The following is an 18,865-nucleotide window of genomic DNA, read 5'->3' on the forward strand; positions in this document are numbered from 1 at the left end:
CTCAGGAAGTTGTGTGAACATAAGATACGCGAAGGCTTTCACAATCAGAGACACCGCCTTTTGGCTGCAGGTCGCGCCTAAAAAGTTGTTGCCCAGGTCCTGCTTCAAAAAGAAAACCAGTCAGAGGGATGAACGGCGCCTTGCCTGCCCCATGGTGCCCCTCTGGTGTGTTCTGCACCAAACAAGCTTGCTCTGCTGCCGCGCATAGCAGGTGTGGGTGCCAAATCGGGCACGGAATATGCTACGCAGTCGAACACCTCAGTAACGAAATCGCCAAGGAAGCCTGTGTTGTTCGTTATCGTGAGAATTTTGTTGTCGCGAAAATAGAAAAATACGCACACTAATTACTTCGCACAACCAGTGATGTGATTGACTGAATCTGTTTTGGAGCAGGTTTTTGGAGCAGCAAAAAGTGCGTTTTGGAGCAGGTAAAAGGGCTTTTGGAGCAGCCAAAAACGCGTTTGGGAGCAGGGAAAACAGCTTTTGGATCAGCTAAAAGCTCACTGCCAAGGGGAAAAATGAACCGTGTCAAGCAAAACAGTCAAATAAGGAGGAACTCTTTTGAAATAAAAAGTTCTGTCCAATAACGGCTGTTTGCATAACACCATTGGATCACCTAACAGCCCCGTAAGCGTAAACATTGGACAAGGGTGTCAATGCAGGCTGCCATTGGCATTGCGGTCTTATAATGGCTTAGAGTGGCCAAACTAACAATGCAGGTAGTGTTTCTCAACTACAGTAGAATCTCGGTGATACGAATCTGAAGGGGGAACGACAATATTCGTATCGCCCAAAATTTGGTATCATCAAGACTAGCAAGACCTGTTTTCAAACCACGATATACGCACAAAACATTAATTTCTGTCATAAAAACTCGCGTATGCCTTTCTGGGACACACGTGAACGGACAAATAAGGGACGGCGCAGCTGGCTGCCGCGAAAGCGCGCGTCAAAGCTTCGCATGAGGCCAACTGAAAACTACGTGAAGTCCGCTCCACCATAGTGATGTAATAGTGACAAGCGAAGATCGACACGAAAGCCGAAAGGCTTCGTGCCAGGAGCGTAGGCAGAAATTTTTGTCTTGGGGGGGGGGGGGGGGGGGGGGGGGGGGCGGGTCGGCACCTCCTTGATTTGAAGTGGGGGCCGGGCAGGCAGATGTGGTCAAGTGTCATTTTGGCCTCTGTATGCCATAGCAAGAAAAAATAATAATAATTTCGGCGGGGGGGGGGGGCGGTGTGCGCCCCTCCTGGCTACACCACTGCTTCGTGCCTTTTTCTACGACTATATAGCCTTTAATCTACCGCTGCGTTAGCCGCGTACCTTCGGAGCTCGTAGTCGCTATCGATGATCGCGTTGATAGCGACCGTGGTTTCGTGCGCGGCGGCTGCGGCAAACGGTAGTTCCGTTTTCAATCCGCCTGCGCTGGCTGCACACGTGCCTTCAAAACTACGTTCTGCGTCGCCTGTATTGCTATCTATAATCGCATCTGCCGCTGTTTTGTCCGCGGCGTTTGCGGGAAGCAGCGCCACTTGGACTGGGTGGGCGTTGGACGCACGTGCACTTTCGGAGTCCCGTCAGTTTCGTCGTCGCCATACATGATAGTGTCAACAGCGACTGCGGTTTCGCCCACAGCGGTTATGGCAAACGATAACCACAGTTCTGACAGTGTGCGCACTGGCCGCGCGCGTACTTCCGAAGCTAACAGCATTCTGCTCTCGGCCGTCGCTCGACGGATTCGGTACCAAAGTTCGTATCACGCGCCGCGACGCGGAAAAGTGTTCGGAACATTCAAATTTCGGCCCATTCGACACAGTGGAATTCGGCTGGGAAATTTCACGAATTCGTATTAGCCGGTTACGTTTACATCAACGCCTCCTAAATTGGTTTACTTGGGTTCGCAAAGAGCCTGGATCGGATTGGGTTGCAATTTTTGTGATGTACAAATACGTCTGATATGCAGGTCTTTGGAGTTTTCAGTACACCTGCTGAATTCCGATGCGTCTTCGTGGCCTCAATGTGCCTCTTGTGTAGCATGTCGCTTCATCGCTGCAAAGCCATACTGTTATTTCTGCTGTGTAGCTACCCCTAACCGTGGTCAGCCGTAACCGTAGTCAGCTTAACCACGGTTAAGGTTGTCCGTGTGACAGGGGTATAACACTCGTTCGAATAGCGGAACTTAAAAAAAGGGTGCAAAAATAAGACAGGCGTGGACGTCGCTGTACTAACAACTGAAATTTTACTTCTATGTTGCTGCGGCGGTGCAGTCACACCAGCTCGCGGCGAGCCGCTCCTTACAAGGTGCATTTTTGGGGGGTCACGCCAATTTGCAGCAGTCTGGAGAGGGTTATGTCGGTTATGGTTATGTCCCCAGAAAGCGCCGGGCAGCGTGCCGAGAAAAATGATGCACGAACACATTCCTCTCGCGGCACGAAAATTTTGCCGCGCGGCAGCTTTGGAGTGTCGCGTTTTGCCGCCGCCGGCGCGCTGCGCACGTTTTTCCGCTAGTGTGCTTATAGTTTGGCGCAGTTTTGGCGCAAAACAGCGGAGATGTAGCAGGATGTAGCAGCTTTCACGTCTTGGCGCAGTTTGGCGCAATTGGCGCAGCTATCACATCACTGCATTGTCACAACCAAACTTACTGGAAGAAGTCGCTTATCTTGCTCTGTTTCACGTTGCTTCGAAGGAGCTTGACGTCTCGAGCCTCACAGTTTAATGTGCTTGCTTGCTTGCTTCCTCAAAAATATGGCACGTACCAACTCTGGGGCATTGGCCAAGACTGCGTGTCGTAACTTCTCTCTGACACCTTCAAGAATGCGTATTAATATTAATAATTCTATATATAAAAAAGGCTAAAGTAAATAAAAAATGAAAAAATAAAATAAAAAATAAAAATAAGAAATAAAAGGAAATGACATCTAATGTATTAAAAAATTGTGCAACTTTTAGCAGACCAGACAGCCGTATTCCTATGGCCCGAACAAATTGGAACTGATTTCAATTTAGAATGTTAGTTTTCAAGACATTTTTTATTACTCTAAGGATATTTATTAAAGTGGAGATTAAAATGGGACACGTTTTGTATCTTGAAAAAATTTACACACCGCATCGAAAGCTTTGTACTGTTTCTACAGATAAACTTAAATCTATTTTCGAAAATGGAATAACTAGAAGTCGTTTTCTAAGTAATGAATAGCTGCGACATGACAAGAAATAATGTTCAATGGTTTCTAATTCTTGACACAAATGACACAGAGGCGATATCGCCAGGCCAGCCCTGTGTAAATATAAGTTTAATGGGGGACACGGCATCGAAATTTGGTTATCATAACTTCTGATTGTCTAGATTGACTCCACTGAGGTTTCCGTGAAAATTTTAAATGCTGATAGTCCGTCCATTTTGTTATTGTTTCCATTTTATATGTACAAATTTCTAATTTTCTATATCTGATCGCTGTTAGATATTCTACTACTGGCAGTACCGATATTATTGGGCCATCAAGTGATGCTCGCGCTAAGCAATCGGCCATTTCATTTAATTGTAATCCACAGTTACCTGAGACCCACAATAATTTTGCGAACTTTAGCTGCGGCGGTACTAATGTGCGGAATGTCATGAGGGCTCGAGATTTGTCTGAGGCAGTAAGAGCGGTACATACCGAAAGAGAGTGCTATTATGATGGCACTAATTTCATTCAAAGGGAGTTCACGAAGCGCCATTGCCACTAGCCCAGCTTCAAAAACTGGAGTAAAATCTTGGAGCCTCACGGAGAATGACCAGCCAAGCGAATGGGAGGCAATTCCTACGCCTGCCTTTTCATCATGCACTGACGCATATCTGTGGCTATTATGTTATTTGTTTGTGCATGTACCAGGTAATCTTGCAACCTGTTATTTAAGAATCTGCGAGATTGGAATTTAGATTTTGGTGGGAAAATCTCATCATACTCTATCCTAATATTCTGATTTGAGCCATTAGTTTCTATAACCTTTCTAATGTCCACATTTATACTTTCCAGTTTCTTTTGAACAAAAATTATCTGGAGATGTGAAACCGTGGCCAATGAGCAAGAAAGAAGGAGTCTGGGTCACTGATAAAGGCATATTCAGGTCGTCTTGCCGGTGAGCTATAAAATTTTAAAAATATTTGTACTGTTAAGATGCGGAATCGACAAAGCAATGTTGGCAGTCGCGCTTCCTGATAAATTACATTGTTGGCCACAAACCTGGGAAGTCCCAGACACATGCGCAGCACTTCTTTGATGCTCTAAGAGAACCAGCGGCTTTGTTTTATAAACAGGGCCTCCCGAAAATAATATGCACCCAAATTCTAATATTGGGCGCATGTACATTTTGTACAGCATTATCATGGTGTACCTATCATGGCAACCCATATATTCGATTACTTAACCTGCGCAATAAGCCTGAAGCTCGTTGTACCTTTGTTGCTATATACTCTATATGTGGACTCCAGCTAAGTTTTTCATTGTAGGTTATGCTGAAATATTTTATAGAATCAACTTGTGGAATAAACTTTGTATAGCTTCGTCGTCGTCGTGGGGGCCGAGGAAAGAGCGAATGATTTCAAAAGCATCAAGAACTTCGCGCGAGCTTACTTCCCTTCCACACGTTTTCTTGCTTTCCTCAATGCCGTCGTCACTCTCATACTCTTTGCGCACATCTTGGATGATAGCGTCGACGCTGAACTCTTCGTGCCCGATCTGGTCGGCGTCAGCACACAAAAAGTCGTGCAGTTCAACAGCGTCTTGTTGAACTTGTGGCTGTCGTCATCATCACCCGACCGAATTTAAACGGTAATGGTTGCACCGATGCTTGTTGGCGGAAACGTATGTGCTCGACTTGTTGAATCAGCGGTGCTGCAATTTTCAAACTTCTGGGTTCTCAACTGGGTGATGGGTTGAAAAAAAAATGCCCCCACCTCTCCGAAGGGAATCGTGAGGAAATGCGAATGCATTTCTTTCGCCGAGAGTACACGGCGTAGTAATTTTAATGGCGTAAAGCTGGACACATCGACGCGCTCAATTGTCTCCCTTTTGGGCGCCTCTTTCAACGAACGCTTCCTACGTGCGTTCGTAATCACCTCAGGGATGTTCCCACCGCCTTCAATGCAGCACAAACGCTGCAAACGCGTTTCAAACGCAGTGCATTGAGGCGGTGGCACCGGGAGGAGAGAGAGCGAACGGCGAGAGAAGGAGCGGCGAAGCACTGCACCTACCCTCTCCCACACTCTCTCCACACACGCGGGAGCTCCGCCGAGCTCCCGCGATGCGAGCGCCCTCAGACGCCAGAGCGCGCTCCTCGCCACTCACTCTCCGCTACTGATTCAGAGCCTGAATGTCCAACGAGACGGAATGTACTATTGGACATTCAGTCTCGTTGTACATTCCGTCTCGTTGGACATTCAGGCCGCAAGCGTCCGCTACTCCACCCGCACCACCTGCTCCGGTTGCTAGGCGCGAGGATAAGCGCGCGCGCCCGCAGCTGTTGCTATGGGAGAGGGAGTGAAAGCGGAGAGGCGCGCGGACAACGCCGTACACCTGACATAGGCCGACTAAGAAATGCATTCGCATTTAAAAAAAATGTAGTGGATTCCTACCTGAAGCTTTCATTTTGTGGCAGTGCTTTTTAAGGTCTCTTCACTGTCGAGCCTGAGGGGACAAATGCATTGAACTCTATGGACGTCCGCCGGGGACGCCAGATTTGTTCGTCGTCGCGAGAATTTCGTTCTTCAGGGCCTTCGTTATTGAATGGCTCAACTGTATTCCGTGCACCACTTCTGTGGTTTATGCCATAGTTCTGTCTTGTGGTATCAGGCGAACATCGGGCGAACTAGGCGCTTCATAAGTGAGTGACTTAAGGAGCATGCGCAGATAGTGTTGACAAATCTTGCTGGCCTTTCCAACTCCCGCCAAAATTGTGCCCCGCGATTCGGCGATTCTCGGCAGAAGCAAGACTGAACACGGGCGGCTTGCCTTGGAAGCGTACCACATTAAGCAATCATGCGATCTCGTTACATGAACGCACACACGGTTACGTAGTTCTGGCATTCCTTGCATCAAGAAGAATAAAACAGCTGTTTTTCAGCGCCGGTGCTTGTCCCATCTCTTCTCTGTGGTCCGTCCTGGTTTGCGCTGAGGTTGTGGCTTAGAACAAGGAGACAAGTTCGTTGTTAATCATGTTATCATGTAAGCGTACTATTGTAGTCTATAATTCTCATTTCGGCAGGGCAATACTAAAGACAGCGTGAATTCTTTTATGGTCGCTATTTTCTCAAAGATAAGACATCAAAGATAGGCTAGTTAGACTATTACTTCATATAAGATCTAAGATGCTGGCAGAGCCATGTAGGGACGAGTGTTTGTTGTAACACAAGCTGACTTAATTTAAAGTATACACGGAGGAAATAATTGTCGGTTTTACTCAGGGACGAAGGTGGGTTCCTATCCCAATTGATGAGACAAGTTAAAGTCACCGAAGAGCATCTGAGCGTCAGCGTATTTTTTTTTTTTTTCATGAGTCTATCTGGGACGCAGTTAAGCTTGCCAGTAAAGACAGTATCTGTTCGCAAGGCGTGGTAAGATAGCCTGCGGAGTGGCACGAAACAGTAGCCATAACATTTGAGGGTCACTTGGCATGCGTGCAGGGCAAGGTATTACGAACTACAAACTGCTGGCGATCGTCGCGGAGAACATGGAAGCCGGGTGGGTCATCCGTGACGTCATCATTTCGGAAAGTATCAACAAGTTGCATCCACATCAGGGGACTCGGTTAGATATGACGTCACTTTTAGGAAGAAAAGTGTGCATGTTTGTGAAAATGGCTTAAATGGTAGTGCCAGGGCAAGATATTGCCATTTTTCTTTTATTGCTACATACTGCAGCCCATCATGGGCTGTGGCAGGAGCGGCGAAAACATCGCATGTCGACTGCAGACAGAAAATTCGTCATGGCCAGAGAGCGAACATATCCGGACAGTGCATTCCAACGTTGAGCTGTTGAGAGAAAATAGCTGTACTTGTACAAATCAGTTGTAATTTCGAATGGTTGAGGTTGTGCGAGCTACGGGTGCAGGAAGGCTGAAAAAACTTAGAGTATTTATATTCACGGCTACTTAAGGCGCGCGGGAATTTTAAGCTTTCGTTGTGGCGACATGCTGCCAAAGTGGTTAAGTTGTGATTATAGACAGATTAGAAGAAGGTGAAAAGTTCATATAACGATGGCAGATAATCCAGCTTTCTTTTGTACGGGCTCAATCTTGTTCATATGATTTTTATGTGTCTTCAAAGACTGGGCGGATTAGTGTGTTGTATGTGAGCAGCTTGGTTTCTTCAGGGGTGACACGAAGAGTTGTTTTTTTTTTTTTCGTTTTCTTTTGTGAATGATTTGGTACATTTCATTTCAATGTGCTGCCTAAGGTATATTGTCGTTCAATAGAAGTCCTCGATGCTTATACTTGGGTCCTATATGTAGAAAATAGTTATTCGAAGACTGCGAGAATACTGAAGGAGTTACGCCTCGAGAGTCGTGAATATCACTGAAACAGTTTTGGCGAACTTTATACTCATCTGCAAGGCGTTGCACGGTGGCCAGAAGTGTCAGAATGAGCCATGACGAACAGTCTTCAGGAGAGTTAATATTGTGGTACAGAAAGCAGTGATTGACATATAGACGCACGTTAGTGGTTATATTTTGTGGCAAATCATTAATGTAAAGTAGAAGGAGAAGAGGGTCGAGTACCCTGCGGCACGCCACTAGAAATATCAGCGACAGGGGAGCGAGGCATTACTTATTGAGAACGATCGGACAGAAAACTGGCAGTTCAGTCTGCGAGTTTAGGATTATTTAGGGGGAGGCTTACTTTAATAATAATTTATGGTCAAACGCGGTATCCAACGCTTTCGGCAGATCCACAAAAAATGTGTCGCTGTGTTGGTTGAGGATGATGCAGTGATGGCTACTTGACTTCATTAGCACGATTCTAGATTTCCATCATCTGTACTGAGTGGGCCCTATGAACACATTTTTGTAGCACCGTGAATAAGCAACTGATTATTCCCTCGCGATATCAAGAAGGTGTTTGCGGGTGTTTTGTGCTGCATGGGAGTAGTCTTCACCAATTCTGTAGTTGCTGCCATTAGACAGGATTTTCTTTTGCTGGTTTTAAAGAGACCACATTTTGCAGTTATAGAACGGATTTCATTAGTGTAGAAGATGGCCGAGACGATATGGGCGCTCATTCCCTCGGGATTCACTGTTAGGCCTAAATGGCCTGAACGGAGGCGAATGAAGTCATTATTCTGCCTGAGAGGCAGATTCATATGTACATTCGAAGCAGTTTTTTGCTGGTCGCTACGACTGCTGGTCTTATAAACAGCCGCCATCCACCGATGTTGGTCTACGTAGCACTATCCAGGCCTACCAGCCTCGACGGCCTATATCGACAGGCCATTTGTCGACGAAATACCCAGGCATTCACAATTTCCAACAGCTTTACTATACCTCATACTTCACTACACATGGACCCCTCGTCACTTGTATCACGACCGGATCCGATAATAAGTCATGACCAGCTGCTGGTGCTCACTGATCACAGTGATGTTGACCTTGTTCAAGAGCTGTCAAGAACCTCTTCCACACATGCACACTGATAGACCCGTGTGCATGCACACATGCACACGGGTCCATGATAAGGGACAAGTATAAGCATTACATATCAGCTTACCGCTTCTGGTGTTCGCAATACCCACGTTGCCGTTGGCAGCGTTACCCAACTGTAAACTGGTTATGCGACACATATTCGGCTCTTCATATATGTATGAGTATAAAATTTATGCAAATCTTTAGCGTCATTTTGTAACGTTTCGCCCAGTAAAAAACTTACGCCACAGTCACCGCCCCGCCGCATGTTTCGCATAACATCGACTCCCACGGTACGTAACATCTGCTGAATTTTTCTTTCTTTTTTTATCGCGATGATCTCTCCTAAATACTTCCTTCCTTCATACCAGAAATTGGTCTTTCATCCACGTACTTAGCAGTGAAGCGCTTCAGTTGCAACAGGCAACAATGATGCTCCATATCCAGGCAACAACGAAACGAGCCAATGTCAAGTCACCTACATGAAAGATGAGATAAGCATACGAAAAACGGCTGATCGCCGACAAGCTCGCGGTCGAGAGAACATCAGTTATTAGAAGACACAAATACGCATATGTGGCTGGCCCCCCATCGAGGGTCGCGTTCCTCGCAGGCACTGGCTTTTTTTCAACAGCGCAGGGCTGGGACTGTGACGAGAGAAGAGTGTCTGCGTCGCATGTCGCTCTCCCGTTCCGAAGCGGCAGCCACACAGTTAAACTGGGAAGGGCGGATCGAGCGTGAATAGGGCCAGTGTAGCATGCAGGGCGGGTGTGGCTTTCCAATGTGCTCTACAAATAATGCAATCGCAGGCACCCACAGAAAAGGGAAATACAGGAAAAGCGCAGCTGCATTGTTTATCAGGCAAGTTTCCTTTTTTGTGGACGCGCCAACGACACTCGTGAGGAAATACGCGCTTGACAACAGTATTAATTGCATGGCACTTACAGCTCGGTGTGTGCTGTCGGCGACACCCTGAAGGAGACACCACGAGGAGCGACACCTGCAATAGAAGCATTATTTCGCAACAGAAAGAAAGCCTTGCTGCTAAACTCACTACAAGTGGCGCGATATTTCTTCAAATGATGGGAAAGAACCTCAAGTCGTTTTGGAACCTGCTTCTAACCTCTTGATGTGAAATTTAATGGTTTTAATCAGGGTGTCGGAACGAAATGTTTTTCGTTTCGGCTTTAGTTTCGTTCCACCGCAAAAAGTTCGTTCCGTTTATGTTCCGGAATGAAAAAAAAGATGTGCCGTAACGGTTCGTAACGGTTTTTTCATGCAAAAATTTCAAGTTAGGGTAATCATAAAAAATATTGGACTTGTGATATAGTTACTTGCCTTCCTCTTAAGAAAGTAGGAAAGGGGTAAAACACGTTCTTCAGAGGAGCGGAAGTAACTGTACCACGAATTCCTACCAACTAGCACAAACCAGTATACACTTCAAAGTCATAGTATTTATTTTCTCAAAAGTCAATTACGACATTTTTGGCGAACCTAACACTTTGTGTCAAGCGAGTGAGCACGATCTCGGAAGCAGCACGTCATTGAGTGTACTCTCTGATGTGCGAGACAGCTCTTCTGATAAAAAAAAAATTGTCAGGCCTGCGCGGAACACGCAGCACAGCCACAGCGAAAGGTGTAAGAGCGGCCTTTCTAGAGCCCGTTGTGGACTCTCTTGGGTCAACTAATACAAGTACACGTGCAAGGTACCCACTGCACCATAAATCATCGTAATTTTTCTGAAGTAGCGAAACACCCACAATATACATTTTTTTCGTCATTCTTCGGAAAATCGTGGTACCTGCTACACATTTGTAAGGCATTATGTGCACTTTGTGCTGTGGCTGATGACGATGAATAATTATGGCTGAGCCCTTTGCAATGGGTTGGAAGCATTCAACGACTGACTCACTGTGCAATTCGCATTGTGTCACGCCAGGTCGTAATTTTACTCTTCTGCCACGCTATATTGCATATGTTAACACGATTCCTTGCCCGACATGACGCCTCTATAGCGTATTTTTGCGAAGGAGTTACAAGCACCAGGGTGGCACTGTGGTGAAATACTGTTTGTAATACTGTGTACGACAAAAACTGCTTCAAGGTGACAAGACCGCGAAAGCATCGCTTAGCGCGGCGAACTGTCATAATCCACTCTTGACGCCTCTGGTCTTCGCACTGCTTGCATTGGAAACGGTAGAACTTGACGGGCAGTTTTGGGCTCTTCGTCATTTTGAAACTTTTGTGACAGTTCACAATGCAGCAGGAATGCGTGTCTGCTTTCCAGTACGATGAATGACCGGCACCCATAGCGTGAAAAATGCGAGATAAAAGCCCCGGGGAGCACGTACTCCGCGCACGCCATAGGAAAACTAAGGAAAACCAAGCAAGCGCGACCCGTCCGAGCTACCGGAGCTTTCCCCTCTCGCCGCTGGGGCGGGGGACGGCGCTGCGCAAAAGGCTGATCTGCTGATCTCGCACATATTTGTGGTGTACACCTCTGGGAAGGTCCTGTTTAACTGAACTGGGCTGGAGTAATGATTCGTCTGTAGTTGGCGCCAAGCGCACAGGTGGTGGAAGCATACTTCTGGAGCTGGAATACATTCTCTAATAATTGGTCTGGCGCGCGTGACTATGAGCTGCCTCGTTGAGTTTGGAGGGTGTTTCTCCTTCCGAGGTGATGTGCGCGGGGAGCCATGCGTATTTGGGTCTACCTAAATCCTTGATAATGTCATACGCTGCAGCAGGTTCCTGCCTTCGGCGAAATTACGGATGTCTGTAAGACGGAGGAATCATACCAAAAGTCATCAGGATTAAGTTGCTCGGGAGGCTACAGAGACGAATGGCGTCAACGGGGAAACTGTCAGGAAATTAGCATCCAACGCCATGCGCCTAATCACGAGCACACACAAAAAAATACACATCATCTCCCCCTACGGGCAACCATGATGGGATGCGAAAGCATCGCGGGGGGTGCGCATCGAGTTTCCGTTTCTCTTATGTGAATTATGAGACGGTGGTTGTCGAGGCGTTTGAATCACCGCTTGCCGACGCTGACGTTTACGTTCGGCTTCCCGAGCCTTCCTCTGCTCCGCGGCGGTGGCGCTGCCGCTGCAACTAGCGCCGACGTTGTTCACGGCGTTTCGCACACCGTTGCACAAAGAGAATGACGGAAGCACAGCAAACGCGCGCTTTCGCAGCTTCGAGATTCGCTTGCCGGCGTTGCCGTTTACGTTCAGCTTCGCGAGCGTACGTAGCGCCGTTGCGAAGGAGAGTTCAACGGAAGCGAGCACGCGCCGCATTATATACGAGCGCTCAGCTACTGCGGAGAGAGAGAAACGGGAGAGGAGAAACGAAGCGGAGGCAGCGCTCACGCCCCCTCCTCCACCCCACCTCCTCGCGCTCACGCGAGGAGAGGGGGAAAGCTGGCGCATACGCAGTATGGATGCGGACGCCGCAGAACGGACATAAGACGCTGCGCCGTGCTCCCTATAGGGCTGCAGAAAGTAGGCGTCTTATTCTTCCTCTAATCACACAATCAATCAGAACGGACACTGCCCCGAGCATAAGATGCTCTCGCGTCTCAAAAAGCTGGGATAGGGAGCATCCGCCTCATACACTCTTTCGTGATCAGCCACTTTGCGTATGCGACAAGCTTCCATAACTGCGCCATGGCCAAAAGAAATAAGGTCAACACCTTTGTACGAAAAGTCTGCAAGACAGCACAGGTGCGCATATTTTCTCACAGACGCGTAGTGCCTGCCTAAGTCTGCACACGTTTGAAAAGACAAAGGAAAGAGCTCGCATGAGGCGTTCAAAGGGCAAGACATTGTTAATCAAGACACATGTAGTGCACGTGCTCGTTGCGGCTCATCTGTCTTACACGAGTGCGGCGAGGTTTTCGCCTTCTTGTATTACAACACCTGCCGAATATCTTTGAGCTCAGGTGCCTTCGTTTCAGTTGGTAATGACGCTTGCCGTTGCCTTGTCTCAGTTTGCAGTAACAACAATGAGGTCAATCGAGCGGCAGTGGGGTTTCGTCTCGGTCGTTGCGAACACCTTTGGCGACCGCGCTTGGACGCACAGCGGCTGTCGCGGTGCTTGGAAAATACCGCAGCCGCACACAAAGGACTTACCGTCGGCGAACAGCGCTTTAAGTTCGCTGCCGAATAGGTGCGTAGCGAAGCCGAAAGCGCAGGAGCTGCGGTGGAAGACGGCCACCACGTCGTCGGGAACCACGTCGCGGTTGGTCTCGAGGAATCCCGACGCCTCGTATGTCACATTGCCCGCGTAGTGCCGGATCCCGAAGGCTACGCCACCGCACTTGGCTTCGAAGAACCTGGCGACAGATCAAAAAGCGGAACACACAAAGCGCTCTCGTAACAACACAAGTTCTGAGAGGCATCGATGGCGCTCAGCCATCCATTGTATGAACGAGAATGTCATTTGCCAGTCTGTCCCTCGAGCGGCGCGCGTACCTGGGACTAGTCTTGTGCTGCATGCGGACCTTCTGGACATAGGTGTCGGGCGTACCACGTAGCGAGCACTCCACGTCCACCATGCTCAGCAAACCAGTGCGCTGAAATGATCACAGCATAAGCACGCTGACAAACATTCTTAGTGATCAGTATACATACAAGCTCTGCTCGCAAAGCCGCATCAAACTGTGCGCTTGAGCGTTCCCAAACACAGTGTGCCGGCTTTGCTGCGATGTCGTAATAGGCTGGCGCATTTGCACTCTCGGCACTACAATATTAAACCTTCACAAATATACGCGTAAGTCAATCATGCCGGTGTACAACTTATATTGCCTATTCTTTGGCGAAGGCTCCTAAAATGGTGTACGACATTGCTCACTGTTGCGTGAGTTACAGCTCGCTGCTGCTTACTAATAAATGAATTTTCTGCTTTTAGGCCCAAAATATACAATCGGCGTTTCATATATTTTGCATATTGTCGTATCGCATTAGAACTTTATTTTTTCATAAGCCAGTAGTAGTAGTAGTAATAATAATAATAATAATAATAATAATAATAATAATAATAATAATAATAATAATAATAATAATAATAATAATAATATATACTTTAGTAAAACTTGCTGTTGGGCTAGTTGGTGCATGTTTACAAGAAAATTCGACGACGCGAACCACCGAGAAGAAAAGGCGAAAGGAAAGAGCGTCAACTCGCAACTGACTTTATTCTTGCAAATCCACCGCAATATATATACCATGCCACACATGCGCAATAACACACCATGCGTCACATCGAACATTCGGCCACTCTCAATGCACGTGCTAGTTCAGAAACCTGTCAAAAAGATCAAACTCAGCTGAACGCAGTACCAGTGACGTATCGCTAATACAGATATCTTTTTTCTTTCGGATGAGGTATGCTTTTAGGATCTCTCGCTCAATCACCTCCTTGCATCTACCTAGAATAGCGACATTGTCAAATCTTGCCTCACATCCACACGTGCTGCAGTGCATAGGCAAATGTGCCGAAAGGTTATTCTTTATCGAAAGAGCATGCTCCCTCGCTCGATCGTTTCGGGCCGGCCCGGGCCCGTGCAGTGCTCTGACGTGTAGTGGGTACATTCCATCATACTGGAACGCGCTTATTCTTCATGGTCATCAGTCGTCATCGTCATGGAACGCGCTTATACTTCATGGTCATCAGCGTCATCGTCATCATTATCACGTGTAGGAGTACATTCCACTATATTGGAACGCGCTTATTCTTCATGGTCATCAGTCGTCATCGTCATCTTTATCACATGGAGTGGATACATCCCACTATGCGTGGCTACCTACTACTACATACTACAAAGGAGGGACAGCCCACACCTTGAGGAGCTTCGCCCCTAAAAGATTGCAGGAAATCTTGTTCCATTCAGCGATATGCCACAGAGCTGTCACTGCAACACGCTTCGCCCTTCTTTGCAATGTGGAAGGCCTCAAGTATTTCACGTGCCATTTTGACTTGACTTCTGCCCAAAATTCTCATTTCATTCAGTACCGGCTTACATTTGCACTGTTTACAGTGAAGGGCCAGATTCGATCCTGTTCCCTTTTCTAGGGATCTGCCGTGCTCCCACGCTCTAGTGCTTACACAACGACCCGTCTGGCCTATGTAAACCACCCCACATGTCAGTGGTATTTCGTATATGACGCCAACAACACAATCCACAAAGATCTGGCCACGCTTCGTATCACACTGTGGTTTCTTCTTTTGTCGAATACGTGCGCATAAACCACTCTGCTTCCTTGGTGCCGAGAACACTACAGGCACGCCATACCTGACAGCAACCCTTTTCAGGCCATGCGCAATTCGCAAATTCCAGTCATATGGACACAAAATGAGTTCGCACGTGAAGCGACACACGCGACACACTCAGGTCAAAATGCACTGCATAAAATCTGCTTTTGAAATTTTAAATGCGAAGCATTTCTTAGCGAACCTCAGGCACTTTGGGCGTTTCTATCTACGTATCTATCTATCTATCTATCTAGCCGCCTACGTCTGGGCGCTCTCCTGGTCGTCTCCATAACTTGTAATATACCAAAATTGGCACAGCAGAGGATCAGTGTATGACGAACACGATTCACTGCTGATGACATGAATAGCGCAAAATACCTGTCGCGTACGTCATGAAACCCTTTCTCTCAGTCACGTGTGGCACATACCCGTAAACCAGAGTTAATGTTATGCGGGTATGTGCCACAGGTGATACAGAGTCTCAACCAACACAGTAACCGCGAACACACACATTGACACGCAAGGAAAGTGATAATAATAATAATTGTTAGGGTTTTATATCCGAAAACCACGATATAATATGAGAGACGCCGTAGCGAAGGGCTCCGGAAATTTTGACCACCGGGTATTCTTTAACGTGCACCGACATCGCACAGAACACGGGCATCTAGCATTTTGCCTCCATCGAAATGTGACCGCCGCGGCCGGGATCGAACCCGCGACCTTCGGGTCAGCAGCCGAGCACCTTAACCGCTACACCACAGCGGCGGACACAAGGAAAGTGAGGAAGCTGAACACAGAACACCTCTGGAAGACGCTCAACTGCCATGCAGCCGTTCACGTGGTCCGCAACGTGGATCACGTGGATTACTCAAAAACCGGCGTCAGTGCTTCCTACAATAAATCTGCTGAGAGAACCAGGCCTCTCATCATTACGGTGACTTCAACAGTGATTTATCAAGACCCAACAACGATTGGTCCTTATAGTGCATGAAAGACGGATTGGATATGGAGAGAGCATCAAAAGACCTCGCTGCCACGTCTACGATAGGAGGCATCATAGATCATTTCATTCGTAAGAGGCATCCACGATTTCCACCAGCTGCACTATACCTCGTACTTCACTACACTTGCCTCCTCATAACCGCGATCACGAACGGATCCGATTAACAAGTCCGGTCCAGCTGCTGGTGCACACTGATCACGGTGTCGATGACCTTGTTCAAGAACTGTCAAGAACCCCTTGTAAACACACACACGGGTTCGTGAAACGTGCGTGCGTTCTCCGTAATAACAGACAAGTATAAGCATAACAACTGTAACTGTGACTGTAACCTACGTGCAGTGCGCCTGCGCGTGACACTCGGCTGTGTATATATCTAGGGAAACTTGCCTGAATAAAGCTCAGTTGCGAGTAACGCCTGTCCTGTGCATCTGTGTTCCTTCTATGTCCTGTTCGGATTCGCGCTATCCAGTATTGAAGAATATAATCACTACATATCAGCTTACCGCGTCTGGTGTTGGTAACACCCATGTTGCTGTTGCCGTCGTTACACAACTGTAAACAACTGGTTATATATTAGATATACGGCTCTTCTCATATGAGTGTGCGTATAACACTTCCATATTTCTCTAGCGTCATTCCACAACGTTCCGCTCAATGTGAAAAATTACTGTACAGTCACCATTCCGCGCATGCTTCGCATAACATCGATTCCCACGGTACGTGAGATCTGCCAAATTTTTTCTGAATGATTTCCAAGTATATCACTTTTTTCTAGGAACCATTTGACAGCTAATAGTGCACATTTTTCAAGGCGTGTGTTGGCCATGGACCTAAGATTTTTCGTAGGCTTAAGGGTCTACGATCCAGTGCCATTAAATCTCTTAGTAGTTGTTGTCTTTCGTCCTGACAACTCTTTCTTGGTTCTGGATAAATACATATAACACACCTGTCTTTCGACACACTTGATATTTATGTATAAAAATTGCCGGCAATTGTTCGCCGGCAGCTCATGCGTAAAATTAAGACCTTTTCCTAACTTCTTAAAGCAGCACAAAATGCTTTGCAGTGTTGTCATACGCCAAGTTAAAATCGATTCCTAAAAGCGCCAAAAAATCATCAAAATATATAAACATTTGCAGGACTGTGCCTTTGTCAATGGTGGATTCTAAATCACGGTCAATAGAGGATAAAAAAATATCGCACAACACTGGGACAACACAGGATCTAATGCATATCTCCTCCTTTTGTACAAACAAGCCTGCATCAAAGGATACAACTGTGAACCGAAGGTAGGACTCGAGGAGAGACATGAACCTTTTAACACTAATCCCCGCCAAATTTTGGACGAAGGAAGACGCATTGGAGGAAAGAAGAAACCACAGTGTGATACGAAGCGTGGCCAGATCTTTGTGGATGGTGGTGTTGGCGTCATATACGAGATACCACTGACATGTGGGGTGGTTTACATAGAGCAGACGGGTCGTTGTGTAAACACTACAGCCTGGAAGCATTGCAAATCGTTAGAAAAGGGAACGGGATCGAATCTGGCCCTTCACTGTAAACAGTGCAAATGTAAGCCAGTACTGAATGAAATGAGAATTTCGGGCAGACGTCTTGGCAAAATGGCACGTGAAATACTTGAGGCCTTCCACATTGCAAAGAAGGGCGAAGCGTGTTGCAGTGACAGCTCTGTGGCATTGCGCACGGTGGAACAAGATTTTCTGCAATCTTTTTTTTATAATCTCGAGAAGCAAATAAGAATGCTAAGATGAGACAGAGTAATTGCATGCCATGTTTTGTGTTATGCCTATTTGGTAGGTTCGGTTGATGTGAAGGCGATTGTGGTATGGCCATGTGACCGCGTCAGTGTTTGTGCCTCGCTTTGTGATCAAAGAGTTGGTAGTTTAGCCGGTTTCCTGTCTCCTTCACCGAAGTTTCCTGTGCTGGTCCGTTTTTGGCTGGATATATATTTCCTTAATGTAATGCACCAACTAGCCCAACAACGTGTTCTCTAAGAGCACCCAGTATGTATGCGAGGGACCCAGGGGCGTAGCCAGAAATTTTTTCGGGGGGGGGGGGGGGGTTCAACCATACTTTATGTATGTTCGTGCGTGCGTTTGTATGTGTTCGTGCCTATATACGCAAGCAAAACTGAAAAATTTCGGGGGGGGGTTTGAAACCACCCAACCCCCCCCCTTGGCTACGCCCCTGGAGGGACCCGGCATACTGCAGAAAATAGTGGTGCACACTCGATAAAGTCAAACGTACCGGTCAGCGAGGGTGAATATCGCTGTCAAATTTAATGGAACAAGAAAAAAATTGCCGTAATGACTCAAAAATAGAATAAATTAAACACACTCGGCATAAATCGGAGGAATTTAGGATTCATTCTAAAATACGGATTTAGGATATCGTTTCTGAAAACGCGATATTTCAGAACAAGACAAAATGACATGGAATAAAACAGGGGTCTCAAACTCATCTTGCCTTGCGGGCCGCAGCGGACCGATATCACATTCTTCTAAATTACATCTCCAGTATTATGTTAATACACAACACGACAGACGCATAAGACTTCCTTTGCTACGCGTCGTTTTGCCCAGAACCTATAGCCACACACAGCTTTGCTGTAAAATAGGCTGATGACGATTACAATATTGCTAAAAGAATGTGACGCACCAGTGAGGATATGAGGTCGATGCAGGGCACATTGTCAGCGTACTCGATCTCGAGATCAGCCAAGACGCCTTCCTCGCGACACGCCTCCATGCTGCTCTTGAACACGTGAGTGTTGTAGAAGTGCTGCATCGTCTCGGCGCAGAGGTTGATGCAGAGGTGCTCCAGCTGACTCAACTGCATTAAGCACACCGCTCATCTAACGGCCGTCATTCACAGCTGTATAAACATTTTGATCAACAATTTATTGGTGTTTGCAAAGCTCGAGATG

At 47.0% G+C, this 18,865-nt stretch overlaps 1 protein-coding gene across 1 annotated transcript in view; it reads right to left on the reverse strand.

The window, feature by feature from the left end:
• Positions 1-18,865, reverse strand: part of LOC119400559 (unconventional myosin-Vb-like) — a 260,416-nt gene that overhangs the window by 61,407 nt on the left and 180,144 nt on the right. The window contains exons 13-16 of the mRNA XM_049417693.1: positions 18,598-18,771; positions 13,133-13,233; positions 12,791-12,993; positions 9,600-9,654 (exon numbers count right to left, since the gene is read on the reverse strand). Of these exons, the coding sequence (XP_049273650.1) occupies positions 9,600-9,654; positions 12,791-12,993; positions 13,133-13,233; positions 18,598-18,771 (533 nt within the window). The remainder of the gene's footprint in view (positions 1-9,599; positions 9,655-12,790; positions 12,994-13,132; positions 13,234-18,597; positions 18,772-18,865) is intronic.

Source organism: Rhipicephalus sanguineus, chromosome 7, assembly GCF_013339695.2.
Source record: "Rhipicephalus sanguineus isolate Rsan-2018 chromosome 7, BIME_Rsan_1.4, whole genome shotgun sequence".
In the NCBI taxonomy this organism is placed as follows: Eukaryota; Metazoa; Arthropoda; class Arachnida; order Ixodida; family Ixodidae; genus Rhipicephalus; species Rhipicephalus sanguineus.